This window comes from Dermacentor albipictus, unplaced genomic scaffold, assembly GCF_038994185.2.
Source record: "Dermacentor albipictus isolate Rhodes 1998 colony unplaced genomic scaffold, USDA_Dalb.pri_finalv2 scaffold_13, whole genome shotgun sequence".
NCBI classification, from domain to species: Eukaryota; Metazoa; Arthropoda; class Arachnida; order Ixodida; family Ixodidae; genus Dermacentor; species Dermacentor albipictus.
This window is the reverse complement of record NW_027225567.1, coordinates 1,108,546-1,131,127: the sequence shown is the minus strand read 5'-3', so window position 1 is coordinate 1,131,127 and position 22,582 is coordinate 1,108,546. Positions and strand designations below refer to the sequence as shown.

Below are 22,582 nucleotides of genomic sequence, written 5' to 3'. Positions count from 1 at the left end.
CTTGCAGATACCCAGATTACTTTTTTGCATTCCGCCTAATTACAAATTAGTCAGAAATACTTAATCAACATCTTAAGTATTACAGTTAGGTTAAAAGTGCCAATGCAAAAATTGTAGACGAACATGAAAAACTCCCGATATAGGTTTCTTTTGCTCAATACGCGCTACACAAGTGTTTTTCCGAGCGTGAAAGAAGCTAGCGAATACACGCAAAGTGCCTCGAGCGGCCAGTTGCGCGGCAATATTGCATGTATTCGCGGGCAGGACAAAATTTAATGTTACGCCTGTTATTTGGTTCTTTTTTCACCGCTCGCCGCGATATTCTGAGCTACCTATCAAGTTTATTATCGTGAAAGCTGTAGCTCCAAAGCACAGAACCAGCAAAATATACGGATTTCACCATGTCCAGAGCGCATGCGCAGTGACCCTGTCAGAGCTATGACAGTAGCCCTAGCCTCTTTCCCGCTCCAGATGGGCTGACAGCGACATCGATCCGAACGCCAACGACAATGTCCTTGCAGACATTTTTTTTCCTGAACTTTTAAGAGAAAAAATAGGAGGTGCACCTCCTGAACAAGACTCATCCTGAACCGTTTTATTTCTAAAATCTATGTCTTTTGATCTCGAGGATCAAGAGGACGTGTCATAGTACAAACAAAACATGCTGCTTACCATACACTCTTAGGCAAAGTTACACCCTTTGGCTTGCCCCTTCTGCCACACAACAATAATCGTTATCTGCCTTGATGCGTTTCCTTTCTTTAACGCTGCGAGCCCGGAACTTTCCAGTAACGAACGGCACGCGCGTTATCAGAAGGGGCACTCCAAAGGGTGTAAACTGCCCTATGCTGATAACGCGCCTGCCGCTCGTTACTGGAAAGTACCGGGCTCGCAGCGTTGAAGCACGGAAACGCATCAAGGCAGATAACGATTATTGTTGTGTGGCAGAAGGGGCAAGCCAAAGGGTGTAACTTTGCCTAAGAGTGTAGTTGCCCTTCTTCCGCTAAGGACTACGACAGCCAGCATTCTTTACGGCAAAGGTTCAAATTCAGTCCGGAGAAACAATCGCACATTAAAAAAAAAAAAAAAAGGTGGGGGTGGGGATGCGAAAATGTGCTTTCCTTCACACACGGAAACAAAACCTTCCAAATTATTCTGCAAAATGAAGATAAAATTAACAGAAGTTAGGGGACATCGCGCTAGTGCATTGTAGGACAGCAGGTAAAAGAGCGACGCCACTTGTGTTAGCCCTGTACTTTATTTGCTCGAAACACGTTATCACCTTGAAGCAGAGGACTGCTCCCTCGTGGCGTTTTACTTAGAGAGCTACGATTTTCTGGAAGATTGCTGTTGGGCTGGTTGGTACATGACGTTAACAACGTAAACATTAAAAAAATGGACCAGAGAGAGAGACCGACAACGCTGACTGCCTGCTTTGCGTCTTTTTTTTTTTCTTGTCTCGTACTTGCTTTTAACGCAATGTGCAGCTTCAATAAAAGCAAGCAGTATTAACGCCTGTTACATCTCAACGCAATCAAAGGCATTAATTAGACGTTTTACAACGAGGCAACACCCCTCCCCCCCCCCCCCCCCCCATTCATCAGCGCCTATCCAGAAGTCAGCGCACCGCTGATGCCGACTGTTGAACAAAAGACCCCTGTAGCTGGATCTGACAACCTGAACTAATTCATGAATTGGGCGAACGTCGAATGCTACCGTGGGAACGGCTTCGACCGCGGATTCCCAGGTTGATAATTATGCGGGCGCGAAGGTACAACATCGGAGGCGGAATTTAGCGGAACGGTGCGATATCATAGGCGGGATCTTACGACCGATTCGATGATTGTGATTGGCCACAATACAGTCATCAGATTCCCTAGTCTATTCACCTAGGGAAGAGGGTGGCGGAGGCCTTTCGGGCAGTGGGGTGGGGTTGACGTGTCCTGATGTGAACTAAGACATTTAATATGCTCCTACCTGAAATGGGCTTGCGTACCTAAAGTCAGTGTAAATAATGTAAAATAAACCTTTTTTTTTCCTTCATTCCTACTATCGACGTACTCGTCAATGAGCTTGGTGGATCCCTGGTCCAAACGCCACCACGAGCCGCATAAAGGCCAGAATACATGGAGCGAATATGCGACGAATAGTCGGCGTTCGACGCCTGGCGGCGTACGCGCGACGCGCGGCGGCGGAGAAAGCGTCGTTCGCCGCCGATCTAGCTGGCGCAGAAAAGTTCGTCGGGCGGCAACGATACCGGAAGCGGCAAACGAGCGGCGCCCCAAAGCGAACCAATCAGGTCTCACTATCCGCCCCGACTTCCGGCTAGGCTTCCCCGCTTGTACGTGTATCCCGATCCCGCTCTATCGTTCACGCCGGTCTCCTGCTTTTCGTACTCATGGCATCCAAAGCGGTTAATAAGTTAATAACAGCCATGGTTAGACAAGCTCACGTGCACTACTTTCGGGTCTGCTTGCTTCGGCCGCGGGCGCGTTGAGCCACAGAACAGAGCCGCGGAGTTGGAGGTGCCGAAAGTTGTTTACCCACCAAGTGTTGCCACAACGCATAGCATCGCTGCTTTCTTTAAACTACATCGGCACATGAATCTCTCAAACACATAAAAAACACTAGAAATCATTTCTAAACAAAAATTTACGCGTTCTTAGAGTGTTCCGCAATTCAAAAGCGATAATAGTTGTCGTTAAAGTTCTTTTTTTTTGTGTGTCATGTGTTTCACTACAGCGCATTTGCCTCGTCTATATTTGAAGTAGTGGCTTAGCGCGAATCAAACTGCCTAGCCACACCGATAACAACGCAGCGACTCAACGGCGGCGGCCGCCGTGTCTTCGCTCTATGTAGCGCAGCCCGACGAACATACGGCGTCGCGGAGCGGCAGATTTTCTGCCGCCCGAATTTCGTCGTGAAAGTTTGCTCCATGTATTCTGGCTTTAACGCCGCGCGTTTTATTGCGCCTGTGTCATGCGCCCTTTCCCTTTTCCTCGTCTCTTTCTTTCTTTCTTTCATGGCGTGGTTGTTGGGTGGTTCAAATATATTATTTTCTTTTTCTTTTATTAAACACCACTGATGCTTTTTCGCAACAATTCAGTGCTCGTTGTACGGCGCCGCCTGGAAAACGAACACGAAAAGGCAAAGAAGCTTACCAGATAAACCAAGAAGGCAGAAACAACGGCTCAAACTGCAACGTTCTCTTGCACATAAATGCATTATCTGGGTACCACCGCATAACTTAACTCGATATGCAGCGAACTCAGAGCTGCGCACAGAAAAAAAAAGGAAACAAATTTACACAACAGGAAGCCAACGATGACGGGCACAGGACGAAGCCGAAATGGTTGCCGGCGACAGAACAACGCGGGATACTTTTTCAGTTTATTTTTTTTAAAGAGCCCATAAGCGGATTCACGTTGGCGGACACAATCTCCTAGGGACGCTCAGTTCCAAAGCCGGAGAAATCGCTCGCCCCTCTCTTCTCCACCCGGCCCCGTTCTGCCGCAAAACGGGCTTAGTCTCGTTATAAAATCACCCCCTCACCCCCCCCCCCCCCCCCCGGGACGGTCCAAAGGTGCATTCTATGCTATGGATTACGAGCAGCCTCTCTGGCCGACTCCACAGTGGTCCTGCCGGTGCAATTGGTGCAATCGCTCGCGAGCCATCCGCCAAACGGCACCCCTTGGTCGCCGCAAAGCGAGTAGGTTGGTAAGCGCAGCCGCCGTAACAAAGAAGGATCCCGCGCTGCTCGAGGGAGGAGGTTCTTCCGAGCCCACGTAAACGGGCGCCATTAATTAGCGCAAGGGGGGTGGTTTGAGGACAGCGCTTCGCCGCCGAGGCAGTTTTCGCGTGCACGATAGCGAGTTCACTGGGAACGGAGCGCGCACGCAGAGATTATATATAGCTTTTATCGGCCAGCGTCAGTTGTATCATCGTTCCGTGGACGACGAAATGACAGGCCGACATCTGGAAGGCGATAATGTAGCAGCCTTTATTTCGTGCTCAATTATATAGCCCAGGCCAGCCAGACTGGCGAGGGAAAGAAGAGAAAGGGAACCCCTTGTGCCGAGTGCCAAGCGTAATGCGGCTTATGCCAGCGCATGTCTTATCGTAGCGCGATACATCTTTTTCCTCTTGAAAAAAAAAAGAAAAAGAACAAATTGCTTCAAGTGGTTTGATTAAAGTTGCTGTCGTATTCCAGGCGCTGGGGAGGTAGGCTCTGCCTGCTGGATCGTCTCGGGGGAGGAGTGGAAGCTTGCGCTGTAGCAGCAACAGGGGCCCTCGGAGTGTCAGGAACTGATGTAGGCGGAGTGGTCTGGTGACTAGCCTCATCGGGGACATCATTTCCAAATACCTCCGGGTTGAAAGGTTCGTCTGTGGGTAGTAAATGTTTCCGGTTGCGCCGAAGAACCTTGTTCCCTTCGGTTAGAATTTTGTATGGCCTCGGGAGTGTCCTGGCAATAACTTTCGCTTTCTGTGACCATGCTTTCTTTCTTCACCCTGACAATTTGACTTTCTTCAAGGGGTGAAAGTGGACCTCTTGAACAATCCGTCTGAATATGCGTGTGTACTTGCGTCTTTGTTCCATCGTTCAAATCTGGCAAGGTTCACCTCAGCTGTCTTTCTTGTAACAATTCGCCAGGTGACCGTCCGTCTTAAGAGGAGTCAACCTGTAACTAAGGAGACCCAGCGAAAAATCTTCACCAGCTTCTTTCGTTTTCTTCATGATCAGCTTCATTATTTGCACTCCATCCTCTGACAAGCCTTGGAACGAGAGAACTCCGTACTCGATGTCACATGCCTGAAGTCGTACTTTCGTGCGAAACGGCGAAAGTCTCTACTTGCGAACTGGGGTCCATTACCGGTGCACACTTCTACCGGGATACCATATCTTGCAAATATGGCTCCCAGCTTTTTGATGACTGTTGACGATGAGATGTCGTGCAGCTGCTCGATTTCTGGAAAATTTGAGAGAGCGTCATATCAAAACGGATACGATTTTCCCCCGTGCTGGAATAAAGCGACGCCGACTCTGTACCACGGGTAGTCTCGTGTCGGTGTCATAAGTAGTGGTCATACACGTTGGCTGTAAGCGTGGCGTGTGCATGCCCCACATTTTCGGGTCATAGCAGCGATTTGTGCATTCATGCCCGGCCAAAACACAAACCTTCGTGCACTCGCTTTACATTTGTGTATACCCATGTTGCCTTCATGAATGCGTTCTAGCATCTCTCTGCGCATGACCGCAGGCACTATTACTTTGCTGCCTTTTAGGACGACACCTTGCACTACAGAAAGTTGGCTGGTGAAAGGTTTCAGCTCTCCCTGTATGCCTGTTCCGGCATAGATATCTTCCTTTACTGCACACAGGTCTTGGTCTTTGAGTCGCGCCCGCAAGCCGCTTTAACGTGACGTCGCTTACAAAAGCGGCCACTTTACCAACAGCATGCATTTCAACGTCATCTTCACCTGCTCCGTCATCTTCTAGAGTGGCGGTTGCGGCCCGTGAAAGCATATCAGCCAGAAGGAGCGGTTTGTCTGGAACATAATGTATAGTGAAATCGTATTTTAGCAACCGCAGAAAGAACCTTTGAAGTCTGGGTGGCATGCCCCATATTGCTATTTGAGTGATTGCACTCAGTGGTCGGTAGTCGGTCTCCAAAGTTACCTTTCGGCCATAGATGAAGTAGTGAAATTTCCGACAGCCAAACGTCACTGCCAAGGCTTCTTTTTCAACTTGCGAATAACCTTGCTCTGATGAAGTGAGCGTCCATGACGCGTATGCCACGGGACGCCAGTTATCGCCATGAAGCTGTAGCAGTGCCCAACCCAAGCCATTCAATGATGCGTCTGACGTTATCTTTGTTTCTTTGAGAAGATCGAAGAGTGCGAGTAGTGGCATTTCGCTGAAGCATTTCCAGGTTTCTAGCCACTCTTTTGTGTGGTTGGGAGTCCATTCAAAGACCGCGTCATGCTTGATCAATTTGAGCAGTTGCGGTGTCTTACTGCCTGGGAAGGAATATATTTGGAAAAGTATTTCGCAACGCCGAGCAGACGTTGCACTGCACGCTTGTCGAATGGCACAGGAATATCCGTTATGGATTTGACAAGTGCTTAGCTAGGCGTTATACCTTTTGCCGAGATTACATCACCCAAGAATTCAATCTTTTCAACTCCAACCTTGCACTTCTCCGCATTGAGTGCTACACTGGCCCGCCTTGCGGCTTCAAATACGGATTTTAGGCACTGATCGTGCTGCTCTCTGGACGTTCGATCACCATACCAAAATGTCGTCGACATTACATGAACACCAGGCAGAGACTCGAAGATTTCACTGAGTATCTTTTGAAAGACTTCAGACACTGATGAGATGCCAAACGGCAGCCTCAATAACGGTACCCTCCAAAGGGGGCAGCGAAAGTACAAATTCGTGAAGTCTTATCGTTAAGCGGGATTTGGTGAAAACGAGCTTTTGCATCAAGACGGCTAATTACTTTCAATCAAGACAGCTGAATGATTCAGAATGTTGAAATAGAGCTCTAGTTTCTGCTTAAATAGCTGCCAGTTTTTAGAAACGTCACCTGTGATGCGAAGAGGGTCTGGCACCTTCAGCAGACACATTGCAACAGCCTGGCTTCCAAGCCGTTCTTTTGTTCAGGGCGTTGTCGAGATGGGACCCCATTTCTGACACCATGTATTGTCGTTCCGTGAACGGCGAAATAACAGGCCGCCATCAGGAAGGCGATAATGCAGCAGCCTTTATTCCGTGCTCACTTATATAGCCTATGCAAGCCAGACTGGCGAGAGAAAGAAGAGAAAGGGCACGCTTTGTGCCGAGTACCAAGCGTAACACGGCTTACGCCAGCGCATCTCTTATCGCAGCGTGATACACAGTAGAGAGTTTTAGCCCAGCGGGTTTACGGCCAGCGGAGCGGAGCGGTCTCCACTGTTGCGCCAGCGGAGCGGCTCGCGAAAAAAGAATTTTAGCACAGCGGATCACCCGCTCGAGCGGGGTAAATAGCGGGGCGCTCTGTTGCCCCACCTAGTGGTTCGAATAGGAGTTACTGAGAAATGAAATTGAATTACGCTTGCTTTTATAATGCAAGAAATGTTGAATAAAGATATATTACATGTTCTCAGTGCATTATTTGTTAATAATGTACTGAGTACTAATGTACGGGTCAGCGCGGCAGTCGCCGTCTTCGATGCAGAACTGCCGGCGTTCATGTTCGCGGCTGCCGTCTTGCATTTCCCATACACACGCTCGCGCGCTGCGTATACCCTCCGCTGGGGAGTGCTTTCCAGCGGGCGTAAACGCTGCTCCGTAAAACCGCTGGCCGCCTCAGCGTGGTGCGCATGCGCAGTCGCATCTCCGCTCGCCCGCTCCGCTCCGCTGGCCGTAAACCCGCTGGGCTAAAACTCTCTAGTGACGGCCGAATTGTTGACGCAGTCACCTCGGATGCAGCGTGGCCGGGAAAGCAAGGAACTGCATGCTACGTGGGCTACACGGAGAAAGTTACGTCACCTGACGTTATTTAAAGAAACAAAAACGACTGTGTGGCCACACGCAGTGCAACCGATTGAGATACGGCGAATATCTTGCATTTGATTTAGGGCCTGCCGAAATGTCTTCTATGCAAATGCAGCAGCCATCGAAACATGCAGACGAAGGGTCTGTCTATTGAGCCAGATTCAGTTGAATTGGGAGGAACCGGCAGCCTATGTCATAGCGTGCCGCTTTCAATGGTAGCTTGGCGGAAAAGTAAAAATGAGCAAGTACAACAACACGAGACAAAAAAAGAAAAGATGACGGCGCAATGTGCGCTTCAAGCTGAATGACAATTAATGTTACAGGAGGTCTCATTTGGGTCTCGGATGCCACTATAATCTGCAGGACAAGTACAATAAAGTCTCTCAGAACGCTGCGGGTCTGCGGCTACGCACACTGTTACGGAAGGATGAAAGAAGAGAGAGGATAAAGATCGCAAGACGCTGGCTGCTGCGTGTTGTTGGTGGTCAACCATCTTAACTACTCTGACTCATTTTCTTTATATATTGTAAATACACTATTTCTATCCTTCTAACACCCCCGTAACATATTGGTGAGAGGTGCTCGGTACCAGGGCTGGAAACGGGGCTCAGCAGTGGACGTCGCATCACCATCCGCACCATGAATGACGGTGAGCACGCGGGATTAACGTCATTGCCGCCTCCTACGTCACCGTCGCCAGCTACGTTGCTACCACCTTCGGTTGTCGTTGCGTAACCCAAGGATCCTGGAACTTTCTGCGGGAGCGATGGCGCGGACGGTGAAGAGCGGATGGCCATGTACAAACGCGTGAGTGGAATCAAAAGATGGGACTCTGCACTTATGCTAGCTCACCTGTTGTTCTACGTAAGAGGCACGGCAAAGGTGTGCTACGAAAACCACGAAGAGCTAACCAGCTGGGACCAACGCAAACAGAAGTTGACAGGGTTGTTCGGCAAACCAGCCGGCCGTAAAATTGCCACAAAGCAGGAACTAGTCTCCCGTGCCCAATCCCCCATGGAGTCCTATGTCTCGTATATCCAGCACGTGCTGGCACATTGTCGTAAAGCCGATGACGACATGACAGGAGCTGAGAAGGTCGGGCACGTGCTTTAGGGCATTGCTGAGGACTCTTTTAATCTGCTCATGTGCAAAAGCTGCTCTACAGTTGATGCTATAATTAAAGAGTGCTGACAATTCGAGCAGGCCAAAAGCCGACGCGTCTTGCAACCATTCGCCAGACTTCCCAATACTACCGCAACGTCGACGTGTGAAGATCAACCCACACAGCAGCATGCGTCGCCATCAGAAGACATGGTGCGAATCGTTTGACGTGAACTGGATGCGATGGCGCCCGCAGCTTTCTGTTTGCGTAGCCCTGATGCTACCACTTTTTCAATTCTCCTCGCACAAGCCGTCATTCGCCAGGAACCTCAAAACATTGGTTTACATTCTGTCTGTGCTGTCGCCAATCCCAGAGCTAACGTACGCCCTTCTACTATTTTCGCTCCACCCCGACGCTTCTCTCCGCGTTATCGCAACCCGACTGAGTGGAGAACTGCGGATGACCAGCCGATATGTTTCACCTGTAGCCGCATTACCTCATGTCGCCCGATACTGTCGCAACTCGTGGCCCTCGACAGCTCGCACACCGACCAACCTGAGCCGTTTTAATGGCAATAACCGCAATTTTTCGCCCACCGCCGAGTCTCACAGCCCTGACAACTGTGCCGCTCCGCATCGCTGCGCGGACACCAGTCTCGTTCATGGCAAATGCGTCGCCCATCTTCCCGTTCGCCGCAGCCAGGTCGCCTTTCGTCCCCTGTGGCTTTGGCCGCACCCTTTCGGAAAACTAAGAAATGCAGCCCTCGGAGGTGGTGCCGAATCACCTGCTACTGCAGCAAATGCTCTATCTGTGCCCACAAAGACAAGCGTAATTGACGTTAAAATAGACGACGTACAGTACCTGTCCAAGCACTCGTCGACACTGGAGCCCCCGTGTCTGTGATGAGTGCTAGCCTACGTAGACGTTTAAAGAAGGTTCTCAACCCAGAAGCTGCCCGAGTGCTTCGTGTGGCCGACCGCGGCGTGCTGGTTGTTCTTGGAATGTGTACTGCGCGTTTAATATAGCCGGCCACCCTACTTCTGTTCTCTTTGCTGTGATCGAGACCTGCACTCACGATGTTATCCGTGGACTGGAGTTTTTATCCCATCATTTCGCTCTCATCGACTGCGCAACCGGCGTCCTTCAGTTGGAACTGCCTCAAGTCACCGATACTCTGAGCACCACTCCACCGCACTTGTGGTCGCTTCCCGATGTGCGTGTGCCACCTGAGGCAGTCACTTACGTCGCTTTGACTGCGCAGCCACAGATTTCCGACGATGAATATCTCCTTCGCCCCATCATCGACGTGCTTTGAACCGAGACGTTGCTCTTCTGCATACGCTGGTGACGATTACTAATAACGGCATCGTTCTTCTGCTTCTGAATTTCAGCCTGTGCCCTCAAGTGCTTCCAGCCGGCATGTTCTTGGCCAGCGTTTCTAATACTTCCGAATTTGACAATGAAAGTCTGGATGCCGAGAGTGGTTTCTTAGCGCCAATTGCAGCTCACAGCTTTGGTTCCCTAACGGATGACTTCGCGAAGATGATTGCACCTCACCTCACCTCTGCAGAGACCATGGACATACATCTCCTTCTTGCATTGTACAGTGACATCTTTGATTTCGGCCACAGGCCTTTAGGCCAAACATCTGTTGTTCTGCATTGTATAAACACTGGAGATATGAATCCTATTCTGCGGCGTCCCTATCGTGTAGCGCATGCTGAACGTCGAGTCATCCAATCAGAAGTGGACAAAATGCTCCGCAAAGGGGTCATCGAGCCATCAGCCGGTCCTTGGGCTTCGCCTGTCGTCTATGTGGAAAAGAAAGATCGTACCTGGCATTCTTGCGTCGATTTTTGCCACTTAAACAAGATCACGCGAAAAGAGGTCTACCCACTACCACGCATCGATGACGCCTTGGACTGCTTGCACGGAGCTAAATACTTCTCGTCCATCAGTCTTCGATGCGGCTAGTGCCAGATTTCCGTTGATGAAATGGATTGCGAGAAGACGGCCTTCATCACGTCGGATGGCTCATATCAGTTCAAAGTCATGCCCTTTGGCCTATGAAATTCTCCTGCGACATTTGAACGTATGATGGATTCTCTTCTGCAAGACTACAAATGGACCGCCTGTCTGTTACCTTGACGATGTTATTGTTTTTTTGCCCACGTTTGGCAGCCACCTTACACGACTCGCTGCCATTCTTGCAGTCTTCCGAAAAGACGGCCTTCTACTGCACTTCACGAAGTGTCAATTCGGCCGCCCTCAGATCACCGTGTTGGGACACCTCGATGACGCATCCGGTGTCTGACTAGACCCGGAAAAGGTTCACGCCGTACGCAGTTTCCCTGTGCCACGTTGTTTCTGACGTGCGTTTCATTCGTCGGCCTGTGTTCTTACTTTCGCCGTTTCGTGAAAAACTTCGCCGACATTGCTCGGCCTTTGACGGGTCTAAAGAAGAACACGCCGTTTTCATGGGGCCCTGAGCAAACTCCCGCGTTCACCGCTTTCATCACATTTCTGACCACACCTCCCATACTTGCCCACTTTACTCCATCTGCACCGACTGAAGTCCACGCTGACGCAAGCGGCCATGGCATCGGCGCTGTTCTCGCCCAACAACAGAATCGTACCGAGTGCGTGATAGCTTACGCTAATCACCTGCTGTCACCTGCCGAGAAGAGAAATTACTCCATCACCGAGTGGGAGTGCTTGGCTTTACTTTGGTATGTCGCCAAGTTCGGGCCATATTTGTACGGCCGCACGTTTTCGGTCGTTAGAGACCACCACGCACTCTGCTGGCTATCTTCCCTCCGAGACCCAAGAGGACGGCTTGTTCGCTGGGCTTTGCAGCTCCAGGAATTTTCGTTAGTTGTCAATTGCAAGACTGGACACCTCCACAAGGACGCTGACTGCCTCTCTCGCCACCCCGTGGATCCCCCTGAGCCTGCTGCGGGGGATCCGGGACCTGCGTGATGGTTCTTACTGATAGGACCGACATGCGCGCTGAACAACAACGCGACGAATCCTTACAGTCCATCATCGCCGGGGTGCAATCTGGCAGCACTGACGGTACGTGCCACATGTCCGTGCTCCTCTAATGCAGCAATATCAACCCTGACGGCCCTGAGTTGGTCCTTGTCCTTCCTCGTCATCTGCGATCCGTCGCTCTCCAACAACTTCACGATGCAGCGACGGTGGGACCCTTTGGAGTTTTGCGTACCTACATACGACTGCATACGACGCCGGTTCTTCTGGCTGGGTCTGTACCGCTCCGTGCGTCGCTATGTCGCAACTTGCGAATTGTGTCATCGCTGGAAGAAACCTCCCCTGCCACCTTTTGGACGACTACATCCAATTCAAGTTCCCTCTGAACCTTTCTTTCGTGTAAGCCTTGACCTGCTTGGCCTTTTTCCGACGACGACTAGAGGGAATAAGTGGACCGCTGTCGCTACTGATTAGGCGACATGCTACGCGATAACAAAGGCGTTGCCGACTAGTTGTGCAACAGATGTCGCCGATTTTCTCCTCCACGACGTCATTCTCTACCATGGTGCACCTCGACAGTTACTTACAGACCGCGACCGCTCGTTCTTGTCTCGAGTTGTCGACGGCCTCCTCCGCTCTTGAGCCACTGAGCACAAGCTGTCCACCGCCTGCCACTCACAAACCAGCGGTCTTACGGAATGTCTCAACCGAAGAATCACAGAGATGCTGTCGTGGTACGTCTCCAACGATCACCGGGACTGGGACGCCCCGCTGGCCTACGTGACGTTCGCGTACAACTCATCCCGACATGACACTGCAGAATATTCGCCCTTTTATCTTTTGTATGGTCATGACCCCACATTGCCGTTTGACACTATCCTCCCTTGTGTGCCACGTGTTGCAACTGAGTGCAACTGCCTCGCAGCATATACATAACGAGCGTTAAGAGCGGCGCCATCATGATGTTAAGTTCGCACTTCGTGCTTGTGTGCTCCTTTGGTCACCAGCTCGTCGGGTTGGCCTCTCCGGGAAGCTTCTCTCTCGCTACACAGGGCCTTATGAAGTCCTACGTCAAGTTAACCACGCAAATTACGAGATTTCGCCGCCACAGTTTGATGCATGCTCATGTCCGACGCCTGTTGACATCGTGCACATTTCGCATCTGAAGCCATACTTCGCTCGCGATTCTCCGCCTACCATGCGCCGAGACAGCGCTTCACCTCCCGGGAGTGCTGTTAGGGAAGGATAAAATAAGAGAGGAAGAAGAAGGTCGCGGGACGCTGGCTGCTGCGTGTTGTTGGTGGTCAGCCATCTTAACTACTCGGACTCATTTTGTATATTGACACGTGTACTTATCTTTATCGGGCAACCACGTTTCGCCGCTTAACAACTGTAATCGTACAGCGAGGGACGCGCCTGCATGTATCCGACGTTTCTGGAAAGTTATCGACGCTTCTATCCGCGTGTCTGTTGTCGCCGAACCTTGTGTTATCAGATTTCATCGCCTGACACGAATGGTGTAGAACTTTGTGGAAGACACGCGGGTTCCATCAGTTAATCTGGAACATTTGACGACTGATCTATAAAAGGCGACGCGCTTGAGCCGCTGATCAGATTTTCGACGATCGCCGACTGTGTTCGCCGCTATCGTTGTGCTTTAAGTGTAGCCTGTTTTGTGGGCACAGGTTCGCCCAATAAAAGCTAGTTTTGTCTTTCACAGTACTGCTACTGTGTTCTTTCTTCACCGTCACTACCAGGTGACATTAGGTGGAGGTGCTAGTGCGTTCATGTACCGAACGCCCCCGCAAAGCCGCGATCCAAGCCCAAAGCCCGAGGACAAAACCGACACCGCCCAAGACCAGCGTGCTAGCCGCAGACTGCAAGGACTGCCCCAAGAGCACGGACTTCTACCTGAGGCGACAAAGAAGATCGCGGTCAAGACAACATCAATGGCTGCCCCAGCGTCCCCCGTTATCCTACAACAACCCCGCGACCCACCGACCTTCCATGGAGCAGCGACTGAAGACCCGGAATCCTGGCTGGAGACATACGAGCGAATCGCGACATTCAACAACTGGGACTCCGACGAAAAGCTGCGGCATGTCTACTTCGCCTGAGAAGACACCGCCAGAACGTGGTTTGAGAACAGGAGTCGACCTTGACTACGTGGGACCTGTTCCGTAGCGGCTTCCTGCGCACCTTTACAAGTGTCGTGCGCAAGGAGAGGGCCGAAGCTATGCTGGACGCCCGAGTGCAGCTACCAAACGAGAACGCTGCCATCTTTACGGAAGAAATGACCCGTCTGTTCCGCCACGCTGACCCGGATATGGCCGAGGAAAAGAAAGTTCGCCTACTCATGCGTGGTGTGAAGGAGGAACTTTTTCCCGGGATGGTACGAAGCCCACCGAATACCGTCGACGAGTTTCTTCGCGAGGCCACCAGCATCGAGAAGACACTCGAGCTGCGAAACCGGCAATTCGAGCACCGCACGAACGCGACAAACTACTCCGGACTTCAGTCACTGGGCACCGACGACCTACGCGAGACTATCCGAGCTGTCGTGCGGGAGGAGCTACAAAAGCTGTTCCCACCATCACAGCCTCAAGTGGCTTCGATTGCCGATGCCGTGCGTGAGGAACTCCAACAACAACTTGGAGTAGCCCCTGAATCGCCACAGCCCGAGTCGCAAGCAATGACCTACGCCGCCGTCGCACGCCGTCAAGGCCCCCCTCCGCGACCGCGCCAGGGCCCTGTCACGCCGCAGTTTCGTCGTCCGCCGCCGCTGCCAGCACGACCACCCGTCACTCAGCGCACCTACCCGAGGAAGACAGACGTTTGGCGCGCTCCTGACCACCGCCCGCTCTGCTACCACTGCGGGGAAGCCGGCCATGTGTACCGCCGATGCCCATACCGGGAGATGGGACTGCGAGGTTTCGCCGTTAACGCGCCGCGGCCACAGATTGGCGAACGACCTCGCGATATCGCCGACTACCTCGCCGCCACTCAGTGGAGCCATTGAGGAGCTTCCCGTTCGCCGTCACCAGGCCGCTACCTGTCGCCGCAGCGCCGACCATACACTGGCCCAGCCCGCGGCCGGTCCGTCAGCCCATATCCGGAAAACTAAAAGCAGCAACCGATGGAGGTGCGGTTGCTGTTCGTCGAACTGACGAAGATCCTCCGCCGCCGACGAAGACGACGAAGCAACCATCTCGACGACCTAATGACGACACGCCGCCGTCCCGACGAAGTCAGGAAGCCAAGACTACACCGACGAAAGACGACTTGACGACGCGACGTTCAAGCTTCAGTTTAACACGACGCAGCCGTGATCCGACGCCAAGACCCAACTGCAACGCCAGACAAAGAACCACCGACCTCGACGTGCTTCTCGACGGACACGCGGTTACCGCCTTAGTGGACACAGGGGCTGATTACTCCATCATGAGTGGACACATCGCCGCCCAGTTGAAGAAGGTTAAGACTGCATGGGAAGGCCCTCAAATTCGCACCGCAGGAGGACACCTCATCACGCCAACTGGAATCTGCACGGCAAGAATAACCATTCATGACCGAACTTACCCTGACACTTTCGTTATCCTCCAACAGTGTTCACGAGACGTCATTCTCGGTATGGACTTCCTGAACCAACACGGCGCAATCATCGACCTGAAGTCAGAGTCAATAACGCTGTCGGAAGATAAAGCGATACCGCCGGAGAGCCCTCGTAGTCACCATGCCTTGAGTGTGCTCGAAGATCAAGTGAGCATCCCGCCTCACTCCAGCATTGTTATTTTGGTCGGCACCGAAACACCCGCTGACGTAGAAGGTGTCATCGAAGGCGACCAACGTCTTCTGCTCGACCGTGAAATTTGCGTCGCAAGAGAGGATCGCTCGACTGCACGGAGGAAACACGAAAGTGTTGCTGACAAACTTCAGCAAGGAGTTCAAACACATCAACAAGGGCATGACCATCGCATACATCGAGGAAATTGTGGAAACCAGCGATGCCTTTGTCCTCTCGGATTCTGTCGCATCTACCCCGACGACTGTAGTTCCCGAGCCAGACTTCGACATAAGTCCAAGTCTCCCCGTAATTAAGCAGCAACAGCTCAGAAGTCTGCTTCGACGATACAAAGGCTGCTTTTCGACGTCATCGAGGATTCGACAAACACCAGTCGCAAAGCATCGCATAATAACCGAAGAATGCGCTCGACCACTACGCCAGAGCCCTTACCGAGTTTCGACGCGGGAACGTGAAGCTATAAGAGAACAAGTCGACGAAATGCTGCGCGACGACATCATCCAGCCGTCGAAAAGCCCGTGGGCATCCCCTGTTGCCCTGGTAAAGAAAAAGGACGGAACCCTACGTTTCTGTGTCGGTTGTCGTCGACTGAACAAGATCACGAAGAAGGATGTATACCCCCTCCCACGGATAGACGACGCATTGGATCGGCTCTGCAACGCTAAATACTTCTCGTCGATGGACCTCAAGTCTGGCTATTGGCAAATAGAAGTCGACGAAAGAGCTCGCGAAAAGACCGCCTTCATCACCCCAGACGGCCTCTACGAGTTCAAGGTTATGCCATTTGGACTGTGCTCGGCGCCTGCAACGTTCCAGCGCGTCATGGACACGGTTTTAGCAGGATTGAAGTGGCAGACCTGTCTCGTTTACTTGGATGACGTCATTGTCTTCGCCGAAAATTTCAACGATCACCTTAGGCGGCTTGCAACAGTACTCGAGGCCATCATGTCATCAGGGCTCACTCTGAAGCCAGAAAAGTGCTGCTTCGCCTACGATGAGCTTCTGTTCCTAGGCCACGTCATCAGCAAGTCTGGAGTCCGCCCCGACCCGCAGAAGACAGCTGCCATCGCAAAGTTCCCGCAGCCCATCGAAAAGAAGGCAGTGCGTAGATTTCTTGGCATGTGTGCCTACTACAGGCGATTTGTCAAGGACTTTTCACGCATCGCTGAGCCGCTAACGCATCTAACCAAATGTGATGTCGAGTTCAAGTGGGAAACGCCGCAGGCCGACGCATTTGAAGAACTCAAACGACGCATGCAGTCGCCGCCCGTACTTGCGCACTTCGACGAGCACGCCGATACAGAAATTCACACTGACGCCAGTAGCCTTGGCCTCGGTGCCGTCCTAGTCCAGAGAAAAGATGGACATGAACACGTGATAGCTTACGCTAGCCGGGCGTTGTCAAAAGCGGAAGGCAATTATTCCACAACGGAATACGAATGCCTCGCCATCGTTTGGGCTATAGCGAAATTTCGCCCCTACCTATATGGCAGGCCATTCAGAGTGGCCAGCGACCATCACGCGTTGTGTTGGCTAGGTAACTTAAAGGACCCTTCAGGACGGCTGGCACGGTGGAGCCTCAGACTGCAAGAATACGACATTACTGTAACATACATGTCCGGACGAAAACACTCAGATGCCGATTGCCTATCACGCGCCCCCATTGACCCGCCGCCGCAAGATAACGAGGATGACGACGCCTTCCTTGGAATAATAAGCGCGGAAGACTTCGCTGATCAACAACGAGGGGACTCGGAGCTAAAAGCCCTTGTCGAGTATTTGGAAGGGCACACCGACGTTGTCCCTAGGGCATTTAAGCGTGGACTATCTTCGTTCACGCTTCAAAACAACCTACTCGTGAAGAAAAACTTTTCACCAGTCCGCGCCAACTACCTTCTTGTTGTTCCGTCGGCGCTGCGTCCAGAAGTACTGCACGCCTTACACGACGATCCAACTGCTGGGCACCTCGGATTCTCCCGGACGCTGTCGAGAATACAGGAAAAGTATTACTGGCCGCGTATGACCGCCGACGTCGCCCGTTACGTCAAGACATGCCGAGACTGTCAACGACGCAAGACACCACCGACAAGGCCAGCAGGGTTACTACAACCGATCGAACCTCCTCGTCGACCATTCGAGCAGATTGGGATGGATTTGTTGGGGCCGTTTCCGACGTCAACATCCGGGAATAAGTGGATCGTCGTGGCGACGGACTATCTCACCCGCTTCGCTGAAACAAAAGCTCTACCGAAAGGCAGCGCAGCCCAGGTGGCGAAATTTTTCGTCGAGAACATCCTGCTGCGACATGGCGCCCCAAAAGTCCTCATCACCGACAGAGGAACGGCTTTTACAGCAGAGCTCACCCAGGCCATTCTGCAATATAGCCAGACAAGCCACAGGAGGACAACTGCCTACCATCCGCAAACGAATGGTCTCACGGAGCGCCTGAATAAGACCCTCGGTCACATGCTAGCGATGTACGTCGACGTTGAGCACAAGACATGGGACGCGGTCCTGCCGTATGTAACCTTCGCTTACAACACGGCGGTGCAAGAAACAACACAGATCACGCCGTTTAAGCTGGTTTACGGCAGGAACCCGACGACGACGCTCGACGCCATGCTGCCCCACGTCATTGACGAAGAGAATGTTGACGTCGCTAGCTATCTCCAGCGCGCCGAAGAAGCCCGACAGCTCGCCCGCCTGCGGATCAAGGACCAACAGAGGAACGACAGCCGATACTACAACCTCCGACGACGCTTCGTCGAGTACCAGCCCGGCGACCGTGTTTGGGTATGGACCCCGATACGCCGGCGAGGACTCAGTGAGAAGCTGCTGCGACGCTATTTCGGACCCTACAAGGTCATCCGACGTATTGGCGCACTAGACTATGAGGTCGTGCCAGACGGCATTTCGCACTCACAGCGGCGCCGCGCACGATCTGAAGTGGTCCACGTGGTGCGCCTTAAACCATTTTACGGACGCTGATGAACTTCCTTAGTTTGTTGTTTTCTTTGCTACGAGTGCTTTTCTTTGTTACTTTCGTTTGTTTGCAGCATCGGGTCGATGCTTTTTAAGAGGGGGGTAATGACACGTGTACTTATCTTTATCGGGCAACCACGTTTCGCCGCTTAACAACTGTAATCGCACAGCGAGGGACGCGCCTGCATGTATCCGACGTTTCTGGAAAGTTATCGACGCTTCTATCCGCGTGTCTGTTGTCGCCGAACCTTGTGTTATCAGATTTCATCGCCTGACACGAATGGTGTAGAACTTTGTGGAAGACACGCGGGTTCCATCAGTTAATCTGGAACATTCGACGACTGATCTATAAAAGGCGACGCGCTTGAGCCGCTGATCAGATTTTCGACGATCGCCGACTGTGTTCGCCGCTATCGTTGTGCATTAAGTGTAACCTGTTTTGTGGGCACAGGTTCACGCAATAAAAGCTAGTTTTGTCTTTCACAGTACTGCTACTGTGTTCTTTCTTCACCTTCACTACCACGTGACAATATATATCGTAAATACATTCTTTCTATACTGCGAACATCCCGTAACAATGTCTACTTGGAAGTGCCAGCGAATAATCTGGAAGGTCAAAACAAAGGAGGAAGAGCCCAATGCTTTCCTGCGTCTCTGCCATGCTCCGCACTACTTTGATGCTGTATGCTTAATATTTCAATAGTAATGAACGAGATATGCCCAACCGAAGGTGTTTTTGAGTCTTCCTTGCAGCTCCCTACATTGCTCAAATTGAGATGGGCGAGTCCATTAGTGGAATAATGTAACGTTTCAACAGCGACAATCGGGATGTGACCATACGCAGCTGCTAAACAGGTGGGACAACAAAGCGAGCACCCGTCCTCTCTACTTCGTGAACCTCGTACCATTTCTTGAGCGCTCTTAATGTGCTCCAGCATTCGAGCTCCTTTTTAAGCGAATTAGTCACAGTGTATTTGATCACAGTATTTAACGTGTGCGATTGCGAAATAACGAGAGTATTTTTTTTTCTGTACTTAAAGCATTCCTTTTCTGTACTTAGCCTCGTGCTGCGCTATCTGTATACTGCTGACGCATACGTTCACCTCAATAAGCATCACAATGCAGTGACCGCACAGTTCGCGTATGTTCTCGAAACGGTGAGAAGCCCCAACAAGAGATTTATTGAGGCTGGTGGCTCTACACGATGTTGCCACAGACACCCTGCTACCGAAATTTCAGCATAAAGCCTTAAAAGGTGAAAGGGAAGAATTCGCGCCACCAGAGTTGTACCGCGAGGTGCGGCAAAGCACGCAATTAATTACCAGCAGCACCAAGGCACTAGTCGTGCGCAGCCACGGAACAAAAGTCGATCGGCTGGTGCATACACGGGCTTAAACCTATTCATTGAATGCACCATTTAAACAGACGAAGTATAGCCGAGTTCACTAGTATCGGTTAGCCGACAGGGTGCGAGAACGTGACAGCGCGAAAAAAAAAACGGTCAGAGCACCAACTTTCAAGTGGTTAAACTTGCAGAGCAATACTATGGCATTAGCATGAAAGCTGGGATGCTTGTGTAGCGAAGGAAAAATTAATTTTGGACGGAAGTTTGTCGATTCAAATTTCAGTATTTGGCCAACAATATGCCCTCCATTATGGTTCTCGAAATAATTTCACTAGCACACATTAAGACGCGGAGTAAACTTGTCACGGCCCATTATTCTCCTGCCATTCAGGATGACGCCCACACCTATTGCTAGAAACACAGGGCAAGAACAAACATTCCGCTAACGAGATTGTTAATCTTTCTATTTCATTCGTTCACTTAGAAGAGCGTCCTCCTTCAGCTAGTGACAACTGACAGCGAACTTCGCATTCGCTGCACTTATGTATTCTAATTATGACGCAGAAATATTTTCACGGGGAAGATTCGACGCTATCACACGCACAACATAATGGTATTTCCACGTAAGCTGCGAGCTCCTGCTAACAGAGTGTTGTCTAGGCCTTGATAAAGATAATGATGATTCGTTTTATTGTAGTATGTCTGTGTAAGAGAGGTTGACATCAGAGGTGGATGCGCGCCGGCTACACAATTTCACATGTACAACCAATACATGGTAAGCATTACTGTGTAACATGTGAAGACACAGTTGAGCGACAGCTGGTTGCGCAGGGAAGCTAATGAGCAGTCAGCTTACCTTGTTCTCGTCGAAAACCCGAAAAACCAGCGATGCAAACTTCGAGGGATCACCTTGAGGAAAGAATTGCTTGTATATCCTCAGAAAACCCTGAAATGGGAACGAAGAAACAAGTGAAACAAACCCTAAAAGCATCCAAGCGAATATCATCGCTCCGTCGTGCTTACAAAGAACCGTTAATTCGAGCCAGCGTATATGAGAACAATCACTCAGGGGTCTCATAATACTGAAATTTCAAACATTAGGGGACAACAATAGGCAAACTTAATAATAAACGACATGTGGGATTCTGAATGCTCAGAGGCACAGAGGAATTTGTCAGTTTCGCTGGCACATTGTGCGGATCATTTCAAACAAGAGCTGAACGTTTCACGGCGAGGAACGCTTATAATTCGCTTTCGCAACACAGGATATAGGACTCAGTGGGCCACTTTTAAAGCGATAACCCTTGCACCAGTGTTCACGCTCTGGCTTCTACGCTTAAGTTTAGTTTAGCGTCTTCTAGTTAAGACTGACGTCAGAGCTTCGGCGTAGTGCTGGTCCTAGAAGCCATGGGTGAACCACAGACAAAGTATAAATAAGCAGATGACAGAGGCTGACCAGAGGGGCGTCTGGATGGTCACACCCCAGTGAGTGTGCAAAATTAGGTACCAGAAATTAGCAAAGAAAACACCTCAAGCACTTGGCGCTTAGAAAATGTTACAGAATCACACGCTCGTACAAGCTAGTCGACTTCGATAACTAACTTAGCTTACATGGACTGTAAAAAAAGCTGTTAAATTAAATAAAATTTACAGAAATTTTCTCTACCGAAAAAAAAACATTTTCTGTGAGTGCTCTATGACAGAAACCTGTTAAAAGAAAAAATAGGCATTTTAGGTTCTTCTTGATCTCTAGCCTCTAAATTGAGTCAAAACTAAAATGTCTTAAATCATTGTAAATGCGTAAAAAAACGCAAAAAATTAAGTTTTTTCTTCTTTTCATACACGCCATTTTTTGCATATACCACGAACGAAGCGCTGTTTGCGGTACTACTGTCATGCCCCGTGCCATAATCAAGATGGCTGCTCTACGAGTCAGTGCATGTCGGCACTGCTCCGTTTCTGTTTTGGAAAATCGTAAGAGGTGAGTGGTTTTCTTTTCAAATACATTAAAAACAGTACACGACGTATTGTTTTACCCAATATTTTCCGCGTGTTCATGACATAGAACAGGACTACACTGTAGCCTGCAGAGAAAATTCAGGCGGACAGTGGCAAAACTTCGCAACTACGTATTTCAGCGTACGCTGCGCTTTGTGAGGTAACTTCGGATTTGGGTATTAAATTTAGCTTTAGTTTTTTTGCAATAGCACACGTGAGGCCTAGCCAGTGGGCTTGACAAATGTATTATTGTCTATTCTTGCTTCTTCGCAATGTACTTGTTTTTGCTGTGGCTGCGAGAAAGAAAAAAATCCCTTCGTGAGCTCTCAACACAGCATACTAAACTACGTTAGCTCTTAGCTACGATCATGTGTTCAGTTTATTGCAGTGAACGCAAAGGGCGACTTATTTTCTGTTCTGTAATATTTCATTTGTTTTGATGGTAGCATATGAACCCACCGCATATGAGCGCACATAGAATCGAGTATTGATTTTGTTGCTTCATGAGCAGCGGTTCGAGCGCTTTAGACTGTTACCGTTGGGAAATTATTTCGCCTGGCCACTGACTAAGTCGCTTCATGTGAAACTAGTTGGCGTGAACACTAGACTGCGTGACTTTGCGTACACTCTGCGCATTTCAAAAGCACAGCGCGGAAGGGGCTAGTACCCGAGCCGCGAAGATATGCTGTAATCACGCTCGTGGACACGATGAAGTGCTCGCATGTTGACTGCTATCCTCACTCTGACAAAGAATATCTAAATGTATGAATGGCAGACTGCAAAAAACGAGAAACAAGTGGTCAAAATAAGCATCAATTGAAC

The 22,582-nt window shown here is 50.6% G+C and overlaps 1 protein-coding gene across 2 annotated transcripts in view; it reads right to left on the bottom strand.

Moving 5' to 3' along the window:
* LOC139051641 (frequenin-2-like) overlaps positions 1 to 22,582 on the bottom strand; it is a 411,489-nt gene that overhangs the window by 82,672 nt on the left and 306,235 nt on the right. For both annotated transcript variants that reach the window (XM_070528587.1, XM_070528586.1), the window contains exon 4: positions 20,619 to 20,708. In XM_070528587.1, coding sequence (XP_070384688.1) covers positions 20,619 to 20,708 — 90 coding nt within the window. The remainder of the gene's footprint in view (positions 1 to 20,618; positions 20,709 to 22,582) is intronic.